The sequence below is a fragment of the Aspergillus lentulus genome (genome assembly GCF_001445615.1).
Source record: "Aspergillus lentulus DNA, contig: Alt09, strain: IFM 54703, whole genome shotgun sequence".
Lineage (NCBI taxonomy): Eukaryota > Fungi > Ascomycota > Eurotiomycetes > Eurotiales > Aspergillaceae > Aspergillus > Aspergillus lentulus.
The window spans coordinates 445,939-459,672 of NW_028322117.1; the positions used below are offsets into that span (position 1 = coordinate 445,939).

At 51.4% G+C, this 13,734-nt stretch overlaps 5 protein-coding genes across 5 annotated transcripts; 3 read left to right on the forward strand and 2 right to left on the reverse strand.

The window, feature by feature from the left end:
- Window positions 1–1,499: 1,499 nt before the first annotated feature.
- On the forward strand, window positions 1,500–4,179 carry nip1 (translation initiation factor eIF3 core subunit c; the record flags this gene model as incomplete). The annotated part of the gene is made up of 2 exons (XM_033558883.2): window positions 1,500–1,833; window positions 1,928–4,179. 2 exons carry the CDS (start codon window positions 1,500–1,502, stop codon window positions 4,177–4,179), a joined length of 2,586 nt encoding a protein of 861 aa, XP_033414774.2.
- A 791-nt stretch (window positions 4,180–4,970) lies between these two features.
- ALT_4999 (ESCRT-II subunit protein SNF8) lies at window positions 4,971–5,814 on the reverse strand (the record flags this gene model as incomplete). The annotated part of the gene is made up of 2 exons (XM_033558882.2): window positions 4,971–5,283; window positions 5,345–5,814. The coding sequence occupies 2 exons, from the start codon at window positions 5,812–5,814 to the stop codon at window positions 4,971–4,973; spliced, it is 783 nt and encodes a 260-aa protein (XP_033414773.1).
- A 310-nt stretch (window positions 5,815–6,124) lies between these two features.
- On the forward strand, window positions 6,125–7,733 carry ALT_5000 (60S ribosomal protein uL30; the record flags this gene model as incomplete). Its single annotated transcript, XM_033558881.2, has 4 exons — window positions 6,125–6,141; window positions 6,747–6,858; window positions 7,053–7,219; window positions 7,274–7,733. The coding sequence occupies 4 exons, from the start codon at window positions 6,125–6,127 to the stop codon at window positions 7,731–7,733; spliced, it is 756 nt and encodes a 251-aa protein (XP_033414772.1).
- A 530-nt stretch (window positions 7,734–8,263) lies between these two features.
- ALT_5001 (TDA10 family protein) lies at window positions 8,264–9,434 on the reverse strand (the record flags this gene model as incomplete). Its single annotated transcript, XM_033558880.2, has 5 exons — window positions 8,264–8,412; window positions 8,459–8,574; window positions 8,635–8,658; window positions 8,717–9,219; window positions 9,279–9,434. The coding sequence occupies 5 exons, from the start codon at window positions 9,432–9,434 to the stop codon at window positions 8,264–8,266; spliced, it is 948 nt and encodes a 315-aa protein (XP_033414771.1).
- Window positions 9,435–10,283: 849 nt separating this feature from the next.
- On the forward strand, window positions 10,284–13,336 carry mfp (putative peroxisomal multifunctional beta-oxidation protein (MFP); the record flags this gene model as incomplete). Its single annotated transcript, XM_033558879.2, has 7 exons — window positions 10,284–10,439; window positions 10,503–10,730; window positions 10,796–10,904; window positions 10,957–11,046; window positions 11,105–11,492; window positions 11,547–11,955; window positions 12,017–13,336. 7 exons carry the CDS (start codon window positions 10,284–10,286, stop codon window positions 13,334–13,336), a joined length of 2,700 nt encoding a protein of 899 aa, XP_033414770.1.
- Window positions 13,337–13,734: the final 398 nt, after the last annotated feature.

Below are 13,734 nucleotides of genomic sequence, written 5' to 3' on the forward strand. Positions count from 1 at the left end.
CGAGAGTGTGCTCCAGGTGCGTTTTATAATTTTAAGCGCAGAGCTACTCCAAGATATCTTCCTACATCGTTGGAACGTACCGTGCTCGATCTTTCCTTCCGGTGCCCTTCGGTCTGCGGCGGCTCTTACGACGTCAACCAGTTTCCTCATGTCAACGCCAGCCACTGCCCCAAGTGCATCTCCTGAGACTACTTTTTAAAGGCTACAGCTTCAGTTCGAAAAGTGGTCCAACTGGAAGGGGACGAAGTTATATTGTAACATCAAGGCCCTTCGCCGTGACGTGATAGCCTCTGAATCTAGTACGCCGGATATATTCGCCGGTCTAGAGCGTGGCTTTCCACGGTGCAGACGGCCCATTTTATTATAATCGAGCTTCCTGATCCGGTTGCTTTTGCCTTCCCTGAGCAATCTTTCCCAACGAGATCATCGTGTACCGTGCCCGGACGCTGATCATGAGTCGCATGATAGGGGATTTTGCGAAGATTGTTTCTGTCTCTCACCTCACCATCGTGTTAAATTTTTATGTTCCATTTCTCATTGCTATCTTTGTGGCAAAGCCAATTTCTATTCCCCTGTTGTCTTTTGATGTGTTCTGTCTCTGTTTCCTTCCATCGCTGCTCAACAGAGCCATTGCTATAGCTTGGATACCTAAATTTAGAAAGTCGAAGTCCGATGGATATCAGAGAAAGGACATAGTTCTCGATTCAGACTAGTGGCTGACTGTGCCCTTCTGTTCCATACTGAAGCAGTCTGTCTGCCTGGAAGATAGCTTAATCTCCTTGGTAAGAAATATACGGACGTGTCTTCTTACATTAATTCAAATTAGATTGACCATACTCCGTAACTTGCTAAGTTTGGTAATTTTTATCCATCAGTTTATGCGTTGTTATTGCAGGATCTGAGCGACAAAACGAAGTCCAGCCACTCACGCTTCGGAGCACTAAGACATCAACTCGCCGTAGTATTAGGTAGTGTCTGAATGAGTCACAGTCCAAAACGTGTTAGCTAAGGCCGCGCATGACAGCAAGTGGAGCCCAGTCCAACATGGATGGCGTCCGGGATACTTGTGCAGTCGGCTGCTGTAGTGCTTTCGACGAGCCTACTATGAGGACGTCAGGTCTGCACTTCGAAAGTCTCCCAAAATGTTGGGGTAGAACTCACGAAACCGTGAGGAGCTAAATGTATCATTGGTTGTGAGGCTATTCAGATACAGAGACTCGCGGGGAAAGGAGGTGCAAACAGACCAAACTGCCATATACGGTTAGGTGCCGGCTCGCTTAAATTTCGTGTGTGGCTCGCGCGGCCAAACTCGCTGCGGCAAGGAACCCTCACCACAACTGAATTTGCCATCAGGCACGGGCAAACAGATCAAGAGGGCCGTTAACCCTGTCCACCACCTTATCACCCCGCGCGTCCTGTCCGGCATCAGCAGATACGGCCAGTTTTTGAACAAGTTCGCGAATCCCCTTTTGCGTCCGATAACCCCTCGAACCGCAAACATGTCGTCGCGTTTCTTTTACGGCGGTGGTAGCGACAGCGATTCCAGCTCCTCTGACGAGGAGGAGCTTTACAGCGATCGCGAGGAGGAGGAAAAGTCCGAGGAGGAAGAATCCAGCGAGGAAGAAGAGTCCGACGAGGAGGAGGAGTCCGACGAGGAAAAGGGTGCAAATAAGTTCTTGAAGGATGTTGCTTCCGACAGCGAAGAGGAGGAAGAGGAGGAGAAGGTCACGGTTGTCAAGAGTGCCAAGGATAAGAGATTGGATGAGCTTGAGAACACGATCAAGCTGATTGAGAACGCCAAGAAGATCAACGACTGGGCTGTTATCTCGACAGGTGCGTTTTGTTCCTTTCACATTCCGCTATCTATGTGGAGACGGGAATAGGGACGTGGGTTGAATGTGTGAGATGGGCTGACATGGGATAACAGAGTTCGACAAGCTGAACCGACAGGTTGCAAAGATCGCGCAATCTGGTCTGACTCCCAAGATTTACATTAAGACCGTTGCCGACCTTGAGGATTTTGTGAACGAAACTGTTGCCAAGCAGAAGTCCGGAGATAAGAAGCTGAACGCCAACCAGGCCAAGGGCTTCAACGCTGCCAAGCAGCGTATCAAGAAGAACAACAAGGACTACACCAACCTGATCAACAAGTACCGGAAGGACAAGGAGGACTTTATGGAAAGCGACGATGAGGAGGCCACCCCCGTTGTTGCTGCTCCCCGCGTCACCAAGTTGGAGCGTATTGAGGCTCCCGCCGCTGCCATCGATGATGATGGCTTCGCAACCGTTGGCCGGGGTGGCAAGACTCTGCAGTACACTCCTGAGAGCATCCTGAAGCACCTCCGTGTGATCGTCGAGTCGCGAGGAAAGAAGAACACAGACCGCATGGAGCAGATTCGGACGATGGAGAAGCTTCTGGAGGTGGCTCAGACTCCTTATCAGCGCATCCGTGTTTACCTTACTCTCATTTCCACGCGTTTCGACCTCACATCCACGTCCAGTGCCAACTACATGGCCGTCGATCAGTGGAAGTCCGCCGAGCAGGACTTCTCGTCCCTCCTGTCGGTTTTGGAGAACAACCGTGACCACGTTGTGTCCGAAGGTGCCGAAGAATGGGAAGATGACGAGAAGCAACCTACCGTCGCCCCCGGCGAGACCCTCTACATTCCCGGTAGCATCGTGTCTTTCGCCGAGAGACTTGATGACGAGCTTACTAGATCCCTGCAACACATCGACCCCCACACCGCCGAGTACATTGAGCGTCTGAGTGATGAGAAGCTGCTGTACACCGATCTCGTTCGCGCCCAAGTCTACGTCGAAGGTTTGAACGAAGCCGAAAAGACCGATCCCAGACAGGACAGTGTCAACCGGGTGGTCATGAGACGACTGGAGCACGTCTACTTCAAGCCCTCGCAGGTCATCACAATCCTTGAAGATGCCACATGGAAGGCGCTTCCCTCAGAGCTGGATTCTAGCATTACCCCTCGGGCTAGCAGTGGCAACGTCGAGAACCTCGTTTTGTCCCTGTGCAACTATCTGTTCAAGAACAGCGATGGTATCATCAGAGCCCGCGCGATGCTGTGCCAGATTTACTTCCTTGCCCTGCATGACCAGTACTACCGCTCTCGTGATCTGATGCTCATGTCTCATCTGACTGAAAACATTTCCAACTTTGACGTCAGCACTCAGATTCTCTTCAACCGGACGTTGGTGCAAATTGGTCTTTGCGCCTTCCGCTCCGGTCTCATCTACGAAGCTCAGAATACCCTTTCTGAAGTCTGCGGCAGTGGACGTCAAAAGGAGCTTCTGGCCCAGGGTATCATTATGCAACGCTACTCCACGGTATCCCCGGAGCAGGAGCGTCTTGAGCGTCAGCGCCAGCTGCCGTTCCACATGCACATCAACCTGGAGCTGCTCGAGTGCATCTACCTCACCTCCAGCATGTTCCTGGAAGTTCCTCTGATGGCCCAGACTTCCTCTTCTCCCGAGATGAAGCGCCGTGTCATTTCCAAGACCTTCCGCCGTATGTTGGATTACAATGAGCGCCAGGTCTTCACTGGTCCCGCGGAGAATACTCGTGACGGCGTGATTATGAGCGCCAAGTTCCTTGCCGCTGGTGACTGGAAGAAGGCTGCTGAGATGCTCAACTCGATCAAGATCTGGGATCTGATGCCCCAGCCCGACAAGATCAAGGAGATGCTTTCCCAGCAGGTCCAGGAGGAGGGCCTGAGAACCTACCTCTTCACCTACGCTCCTTTCTACGACAGCCTCTCCATCGCGACCCTCTCCAACATGTTCGAACTTTCTGAGAAGAAGATCTCTGCCATCATCAGCCGTATGATTTCGCACGAAGAGCTGGCAGCTGCTCTGGATCAGGTGAACAACGCCATCGTTTTCCGCAAGGGCGTCGAGCTGTCGCGCCTCCAGTCCCAGATCGTCACGCTGGCCGACAAGTCCATGAACCTGCTGGAAGCCAACGAGAAGACTCTCGAGCAGCGCACCCAAGGTATGGCCAACGCCTTCCAGCGCGATCAGGGCGCCGGCGCCCGTGGTGGCCGTGGATCCGGACGCGGTGGTCAGGCCCGCGGTGGCCCCAGATTCCCCGGTGGCCAGCAAGGCCGTCGGCCCGGTGGACAGCAATTCGGCGGTGGTGCATTGGGCGGAGCTATCAAGGCTTAAAAAAGATTGTTTATAATGGCATCCTGTTTCTTTCTCTCATGGTCTAATGCTCCTTTCTGGGAATACAAATGCGTATGAAATTCTGTCTGCTTCTGTTCCATTACGGCCCCAGGTCGACGACACTTTGCTGTCGATCTATCTTCATGTTATCATCTTATGTATGCCCTATATTCATATTCTACAGATGGTTCGATGTCTAGACTGAATGAGAACAGAGAGGAAATCTTGGTTAAATGGTGTTCATCCATAGTAGATGGTCCATTTATATTTTGAGTAGTATGAATTGCAGTGGCCGCCTCCGAGTGAGCTATATATTTCATGGGACAGGCTTTGGTGTCTACCACCCGTTCACCAGCAGACTAAATCTATATCTATATAAATATATAATAATATATTGGAGATGAGGAAACGTGAAAGCAGTTGCTTCCATAGTGGCGCGTCCTTTGTACACATATACATATATGTCTATATCTATATCTATATGTATAGCCGCTATCGAAGCTATTCAGATACAGCATGCTTTACACATGTCGATGCGGGACTGAGTTGTGAGCATGAGCCGGCGGGCATGCTTCACAGTAGTCGCCGATATAGGTTTCTCCATTCCGAAACGATCTGCCTTTTGCCTCGAGCAACCTCGTCGGTTGAAGGGACGGTAGCCCGTGCGCCCTGGCATACTCCGTTTGGGCAGAAGCGAGGTGAGCGGCTATCCAGGCCGACGTTGCTTGACTGTCATCCGCCAGAGGAGAGTTTGTCTTCGTGATAAATGAACAGTTCCGACTATAAGGATGTCATCCGCTGTCATCAAGGAGATTCTGGGGTGACCAGTATTCATTCTCTTCGCCCTGCGCGTCCACCCAAACTAGGCCGTCTGCTACAAGGTCATCAATGACAGTTTGTGCGCGGGCCTTTTCCCAGTTCAAGTTTAACTGCAACATGGATACGCTGACATAGCCCAGTATCTGAATTGCCTCGAGGACTGTGGCCTGATCGGTGTTCAACTCTTTGGGGATCGAGCGGATGTATTGCTTGCTCCCTACTTGCACAATGGAGAAGCCAGACCCAAGGGGCCCGAGTGATTTTACAGCGCGGAGAACATCGTCACTGTACGTCAAAAGACAGTTAGCACAGTCCGAATAAATGGAAAAAGAGGATGAAGCCGTACTCTGTGACCTCCAAGCCGCTCCCGATGGCTTTGCCTTTGCCAACCTGTTTCCGACACTCTTCAACACCTAGCAAGCCGCCATTCTCGCTCCTCGTGGATCGACAGAGCTCTACAACTCGGACCGCAACCTCAAAGTAGAAGTCATTCATATCACCGCCCATAATCTGCGTCCAGAAACTACCACTTTCCCCTCTCCGGCCACTTTTCCCTTTGACATTACTGGCTGCAAGAGGATCAACCCCGATAGCATTGCACATACGAGCAAATTCAGCTCGGAATGTCGGATTCGACTTTATCGTTGAACTATGTTCTAGTGCGAATGTGTGAAGCAATGACTGGAATACTGAAAGTTGTGTTTGGAGGGACGCAAGGTGCGCAGAGCGAAGGTTGGCGCCATGGTTGGCATAGGATTGACTGGTTTGCGTACGGTTCGCAAAAGCTCCGAGTCCGACACCTCGACGAGTCGACATTATGATTAATGGCGCTGATCTCTCCTGGGGGCATAAGTTATGCCGCGGGGTACATGTAGATGAGCCGTGAGATGTTGTCATGGCCAGATCGTTATCGGAGAGGTCATGTGACTGCTTCCCAATAGATAAGGGTAACGTTTGACTAAAACGAGAAAGGAGGAAAAGCCCCATCGCGCTAGCCTGACATAGGCTAGTGCGACTGATCCACCCACACAACCGATTTTGTCTTCAATTGATTTCTTCCTCGAACTTTTTCTCATCCCGACAACCTTCGCCAACCGCCCAACTCGCGAATCAACGGACCGTCGCAATGGCCTCGACTGCTACGTATGATACCCTTTGATTGATTCCTATCGGCTGTTTCGCTTTGCGAGCCCGTAAGGTTTCAGTTCATAGTCGTCCTTCTCGCTGGAGATGCTGCGATCAATTTTGGTCGCTGGGCACCAGCTCGATTCTTCCCGTGGCCTTCTCTCCAACATGAGCTCTCCTCCCATTTGAACACTGGAAGCATGGAGCCTGGATGATGAATGGCCTGGGGTATTGAGGTTGAAAGCGTCGTTGCCTTCTCCTTAAAAAGCATTGTTGTGAGCTATCGTACCCTCCGACAGTCTTGAGAACAGATTGTCAGGAATCGGTGCGAACAGCGACAACATAACTTCCTGAGCGCAATGCTCGGGGTTTTGTCGGCTGAGGATAAAGCTTGCCATTCTGGCTGAAATTGTGAACGTCAGGCTGGGAATGCTGCGACTAGTAGCAAGTTCGGTTTTGTGATTTCAGTGCAATGCCATGCCTCACCGATCAAATGGATGTCGTCGAGTTTTCTTTATATCTGCCTTCAGTTGAGAATGTGGCACTATAGCTGCAATTCTTACACTCGGCGAATACTTGCTTTCGTTTGATTGCATGGACAGACTATACTGACCTCAAGCCAGCACCGTCCCCACCCAGGACCAGGTCCTTGTCCCTGAGACCCTCCTGAAGAAGCGCAAGAGCCAGGAGCAGGCTCGCGCTGTTGCCCGCGAGGAGGCCCAGAAGAAGAAGGAGGTTAGTCTTTTGCGATTTTCTTTACCTGTTTCTCAAACTTCAATTGTGTGATGATACATTTTCCACTTACGCGACTAGACCTTCGGGTCGATGCTGTCGCTTCGTTAACCATCTTTCGGGGCTGACAATACCTTTTCCATCAATTCGCCTTGTGATATACTTGGAAAGGCATGCCGCTAACTTGCGAATTTCAGGCCAACAAGAAGAAGCGTGAGGCTATCTTCAAGCGCGCTGAGTCCTATGTCAAGGAGTACCGCGATGCTGAGCGTGAGAAGATCCGCCTTGCTCGCGTTGCTCGCCAGCAGGGTAACTTCTACGTCCCTGACGAGCCCAAGCTGGTCTTCGTTGTCCGTATCAAGGGGTATGTTTCACTCGAGCCTTCAGTTATCATACGCTGGTGCTAATATATCTGCAGTATCAACAAGATTGCTCCTCAGCCCCGCAAGATCCTGCAGCTTCTCCGTCTGGTTCAGATCAACAACGGTACCTTCATCCGCCTCACCAAGGCCACCCAGGAGATGTTGACCATCATCAACCCCTACATCGCTTACGGTTACCCCAACCTCAAGAGCGTCCGTGAGCTCATCTACAAGCGTGGTTACGGAAAGGTCAACAAGCAGCGTGTCCCTCTCACCGACAACCAGGTCATTGAGGAGTCCCTTGGCAAGTACGGCATTGTCTGCATGGAGGATCTGATCCACGAGATCTACACCGTTGGCCCCAACTTCAAGCAGGCCAACAACTTCCTCTGGCCCTTCAAGCTCTCCAACCCCACTGGTGGCTTCCGCACCCGCAAGTTCAAGCACTTCATCGAGGGTGGTGACACTGGTAACCGTGAGGAGAACATCAACGCTCTCATCAGACAGATGAACTAGATGCAATCTTATACACGGCGGTTCTCTATCCTGGGTTGTTTGGTTCACATGGGCTGTTCTCGATTAGCGTATAATGGTCTATGATTCTCGGGTACAAAAATGGAAAAGTTCGAGCAACCCATAAGCTTTAGTCATAATTCATCGTAGACTAGGCGTAGCTTTCCCTGTTTTGGCCTGCCTGGACATAGGGACTCCGTACTACCTTGCTCTATATGTTGCGGGTCTTCTCTGCTTGGTTATCCATGCATTGCCATACAACCCGGATCGATTTCGCAACCTCGGCTTTTGGATGATGTATTTTCCAACATCAGACTGAACATATTTGGCTAAAATTGATAAGTCCTAGGCAACTCATAGTGGATTCTCATATCAAGGCCTTTATCAAATGTCCTATAGACAGTTGTGCGTATGCCGAGTATGCAAATTTTTTGCGATCGTATATATATATATATTTCTCGCTTCCTCAGTCATCCTTGCGAGAGCGATGACACTCAATCTACGTACAAGATTCCGATCCCATAGCCGACTAATCAAATCTCAATGGCTTCTTGAACCCTCCTCTCCTTATTGACAATCAGACGGAGCTGTCTGCCTTGCCAGTTGGTGTCTGTTGAGTTCGACGCAGGCTTGAAGGCACCTTCTCGAAGTGCCTCAGTGAAGAGTTCATAAGACGGGTAATCTGCCATATATTAGCCGACGATCGTCCGCCAATTCGATTCACGTACAGCCGTCAACAAAGTGAGACACCTGTTCCTCAGTCATGCCGGTTCCTTTGGTTGCACGCAGTGTTCTCTCCTGTTCCTGTCTCCAGTCATAGACAAAATGGAGGTCTTGCGCGTCGCTTGGAGATCTTTAGCAAGATGATATTAAGATGATATCGAGTGAAGAAGGTGGAACTCACATATGGACCAATGCGTCCAGTCGACTGCACTCGAACGGTTAGCATCAGCTTCTAGGGCGACCAAGAGGGCAAGGACACGAACTCGGTCAATACATCATACTTCCTCAAGGCATCATTGACGGCCTTGACATCTTCAAACTTCACATGGCCTAAGCGGCCATTATAATTACCCTGCCCTTTCCGGCGGACTGCAGCCTCCCACTTCTCCCTGAGGACTTCATCATCCAGGGCGCGGAAGCCAACGCACCAGCCTTCGAAGATAACCGCTTTGATTTTCTCTTGTCCGTCGCCGTTGACCGTCTCCCATTGACTCTCGGGTACACGATCGCCCTGTCCTGAATAGGCGGACTTGTCATATTGCGGGATGGCGGTAGGACGGCCGGCACGGAGAGACTCGAAGACTTTTTCGGCTAAAGGGAGATCGTGGGTTGCCGGTTGGCCGCGATGCTGGAGAAGAGGATTGGAAGGAAATGTTTTGGCTAGTGTCTGTTGTTGCTCGTGGGTGAGGTAGAAATCATCCAGAGAAACCGTGACGACCGGGAGGGAATATGGAGGTGCTCGAAGGGTCGATTGAAGGGTTGAGACCTGGTATTTCGCTCTAGCTCAGTATACAAATCATGATTGGGGGGATTCGAGCAGCTCACCAGCACAGTCTTGCCCGCTCCCTGGACACCGTTGAGTCCCAGGAAGAATGGCGGGGTATTGTTTGGGTCATTCCCATATCGTGCCTGGTGGGCTTCCAGCCGCTTCAGCAGGAATGGGATGCAGTATTGCGATTTATCGTCGATGATTTCAGGCATTTTGCAACACTCTGATGATCTAGATACTGTGGTTGTCTTCTATGACTACTCCGGTATCGTGATGCTATATATTGTTTGTTCTCTCGGACGAGAGCCGACCGAAATCTGGGGTAGTCGAACTTCCCCGACGGGATAAGATTTGTGCCAGAATGACTTCCCGCATCTGAGCAAAGTCATGAAGAAATCTCTTTTGGGCCTTTCTTCAGGAGTTGACCATACTCCCTGTCGATATCATTTCGACGACCAGTAGTTATACAAAACATCAGTTGTTACCACCCCGCGTGTCCCACGTGACAATGACGTCCAGACACATGCTCGATGAGTCAGCCGATGGTCACTAAGAGCTCTTCTGCCACTAAGATCGCAAGGAAATAGACTGGTCCATGCTTGAAGAATGAGGCAAGGGTAGAAAACGAGCATTGAGCATGTGGAAGAGGCCGCAGCAGCTGGTAGAAAATAGAAAGACGACAAACGTCTCATGACTCGAGCATCGGCATGTGAAAACGCATCATCTGCCTAGCCAAATACGCTTGGCGTCTGGCAGCGGAACCTCCGAGCTTCATTTGGAAGATACCGAGGTTCCTTTGGAGCTTGCCGAGCGCTGCGACCGTCTTCATCTTTATCCACCTCACTTCTTCCCCCAGATTCAGTTCCGGTTTCCTACGGTATCCCCGGCTCCCCAGAATTTCTTCCTTTTAAACTTCACTCAGCATCCTCCCAACGAATCGTCTTTTGAGTCCTTTATTCCCTTTCTTCTCTCCTCCTTTGAACAGAACTGTGTGCTGAGTGCACCACCTTATTCGACATTCCTGATACCCTCACTTTCCTTTCCTCTTAAATCCATCCAGTATGTCTGAGCTGCGCTTTGACAACCAGACTGTCGTTGTTACAGGAGCTGGTGGTGGCCTTGGAAAGGCCTACGCTACCTTCTTCGCTTCCAGAGGTGCCAATGTCGTTGTAAACGATCTGGGTGTTTCCCACTCCGGTGAGGGGGCCTCATCAAAGGTACGACGGATCATCTATCGAAACGGTGGTTGTATGAAAGCTACTAACTCAATTTCAACGTAGGCTGCCGATGTAGTAGTTGAGGAGATTCGAGCAGCTGGCGGCAAGGCAGTAGCCAACTACGACAGCGTTGAGAACGGTGAAGCCATCATTGAGACAGCCATCAAGAACTTCGGCCGGATCGATGTTCTTATCAACAATGCTGGTATCCTCCGTGATGTCAGCTTCAAGAACATGAAGGATCAGGATTGGGATCTGATCAACAAAGTTCACACCTACGGTGCATATAAGGTTAGCCTAGCAATCGTCAAGTTCGTTCTGTTTGCCAGGGTATTGACCGTGATTTTCCTGCTCAGTGCGCAAGAGCAGCATGGCCTCACTTCCGGAAACAGAAGTATGGTCGTGTCATCAACACTGCTTCGGCAGCCGGTCTCTTCGGCAACTTCGGCCAGGCGAACTACTCTGGTGAGTTGCTTGTCACTCGAGACTATTGTCACTGAAGCTAATAAATCGGAAGCCGCCAAGCTCGGCCAGGTCGGTTTCACTGAGACCCTTGCGAAGGAGGGTGCCAAGTACAACATCATTGCCAACGTTATCGCTCCCATCGGTATGTTTGATAGAAGGATCCTATATACTTTTTCAGCCCGGTGTCTGACTTGCAACAGCTGCCAGCCGCATGACCGCTACAATCATGCCTCCTGAGGTTCTGGAGAACCTCAAGCCGGACTGGGTTGTTCCCCTTGTCGCTGTTCTGGTCCACCCCTCGAATACCACTGAGAGTGGCTCAATCTTCGAGGTTGGCGGTGGTCATATGGCCAAGCTCCGGTGGGAGCGTGCCAAGGGTGCCTTGTTGAAGACCGACGCTTCCCTGACTCCCGGAGCCATTGCAAGAAAGTGGAAGGATGTCTACGACTACTCTCAGCCTGAGTATCCTACCGGCCCTGCCGACTTCATGACCCTCCTGGAGAATGGCATGAAGACTCCCAGCGCTCCCGCTGGCCAAGAGCCTGATCTGAAGGGCAAGGTTGCCCTCGTTACTGGTGGTGGTAATGGGTGCGTATTACCTGGTTTTTTTGATTGTTAAGGAACATACACTGATTTCTCCAGTCTGGGCCGCTCGTACTGTCTTCTGTTCGCTAAGCTCGGTGCCTCCGTGGTCGTTAACGATCTGGTCGATCCCGAACCTGTCGTCCAGGAGATCAAGAAGATGGGTGGAAAGGCCGTTGGCAACAAGGCCTCCTGCGAGGATGGTGACGCTGTCGTCAAGACTGCCATTGATGCTTTCGGTCGCATTGACATCTTGGTCAACAACGCCGGTATCCTTCGTGACAAGGCTTTCACCAACATGAACGATGATCTGTGGAACGCTGTTATCAACGTTCATCTGCGTGGTACGTATAAGGTGACCAAGGCCGCCTGGCCCTATATGCTTAAGCAGAAGTACGGTCGTATTGTCAACACAGCTAGCACCAGCGGTATCTACGGAAACTTTGGACAGGCCAACTATGCTGCCGCGGTAAGACCTTCCGTCTGATCGTTTTGACTGAAAGCGTATGGGCTTGCTAATCCTAGTCTAGAAATTGGGTATCCTTGGTCTCTCCCGCGCTCTCGCCATTGAAGGCGCCAAGTACAACATCAAGGTCAACACCATTGCGCCCAACGCAGGCACCAACATGACCCGTACCATTATGCCCGAGGAGATGGTTCAGGCCTTCAAGCCCGACTATGTTGCTCCGATGGTTGCCCTTCTCTGCTCTGACATGTGCCCGGAGCCCAGCAGCAAGGGTCTTTACGAGTGTGGCAGTGGATGGTTCTCCAGTACTCGCTGGCAGCGCTCTGGCGGCCACGGATTCCCTGTGGACGTGAAGCTGACACCTGAGGCTGTTCTCAAGAACTGGAAGCAGATCACGGACTTCGATGATGGTCGTGCTGACCACCCCGAGGACAGCCAGGCTGGTACCGAGAAGGTGATGGCCAACATGTCCAACCGCAGTGGTGGTGAAGGTGGCAACGACATCCTGGCCAACATTGAGAAGGCCAAGCAGGCCACTACTGAGGGCACCGCTTTCGACTACGTTGACCGCGACGTCATCCTCTATAACCTCAGCGTTGGTGCCAAGCGCACTGATCTTCCTCTGGTGTATGAGAACAATGAACACTTCCAGGCTCTCCCCACTTTCGGTGTGATCCCCTGGTTCAACACTGCCACCCCCTGGAACATGGACGACATCGTGGCCAACTTCTCTCCCATGATGCTGCTGCACGGTGAGCAGTACATGGAAGTTCGCAAGTTCCCCATCCCTACCGAGGCCAAGACCTTGACATACCCCAAGCTCATCGACGTGGTCGACAAGGGTAAGGCCGCTCTCGTTGTTGCTGGATACACCACCAAGGATGCCAAGACCGGAGAGGAGCTATTCTACAATGAGTCTACCGTCTTTATCCGTGGCAGCGGTGGCTTCGGTGGTTCGCCCAAGCCCACTGCCAACCGCCCCAAGGGCGCCACGGCTGCTTACAACCCTCCCAAGCGCCAGCCTGATGTTGTGATCGAGGAGAAGACCTCTGAGGACCAGGCTGCTCTGTACCGTCTCAACGGTGACCGCAACCCTCTGCACATTGATCCCGAGTTCAGCAAGGTCGGTGGCTTCAAGACTCCTATCCTACACGGACTGTGCTCGCTGGGTATCTCTGGCAAGCACGTCTTCAACAAGTTCGGTGCTTTCAAGAGCCTGAAGGTTCGCTTCGCCGGTGTCGTGCTGCCCGGTCAGACCCTGAAAACGGAGATGTGGAAGGAAGGAAACACAGTCGTCTTCCAGACCACTGTTGTGGAGACCGGCAAGCCCGCCATCCTGGGCGCTGGAGCTGAGTTGTTGGAGGGAGCCAAGGCCAAATTGTAAGATAAAAGCATACTGGGTTAATATGGTCTATGAGCTTTTGTATATAAATCATGATTTTCTGCCAACAGAAGCAATGCATTGATGTCTCGTTCACTGTCTGCTAAGCTTAAACTTGTAAGCGATCGTACAATACTTTTGAACATTGCAAGTCTATTATGGTGTTGAAACAGAGTCTATTAGTGAATTGATATTGCGTAGTCTTTTTGAGAGTGAGTGATTACTTGCTGATAGTTGTAACTTGTTGGTGACAGGACGCCTAACGCCTCGATTTCATGGTTATGTAACCTGCCCCATCAGCACCGAGGACCACACCTCAACGTGACACTCACTCCCCCCCAACCAGCACATCAACCATCAAGTACGGAGGCCACGGATCCTAACACCGCTAGTCAGTTGGG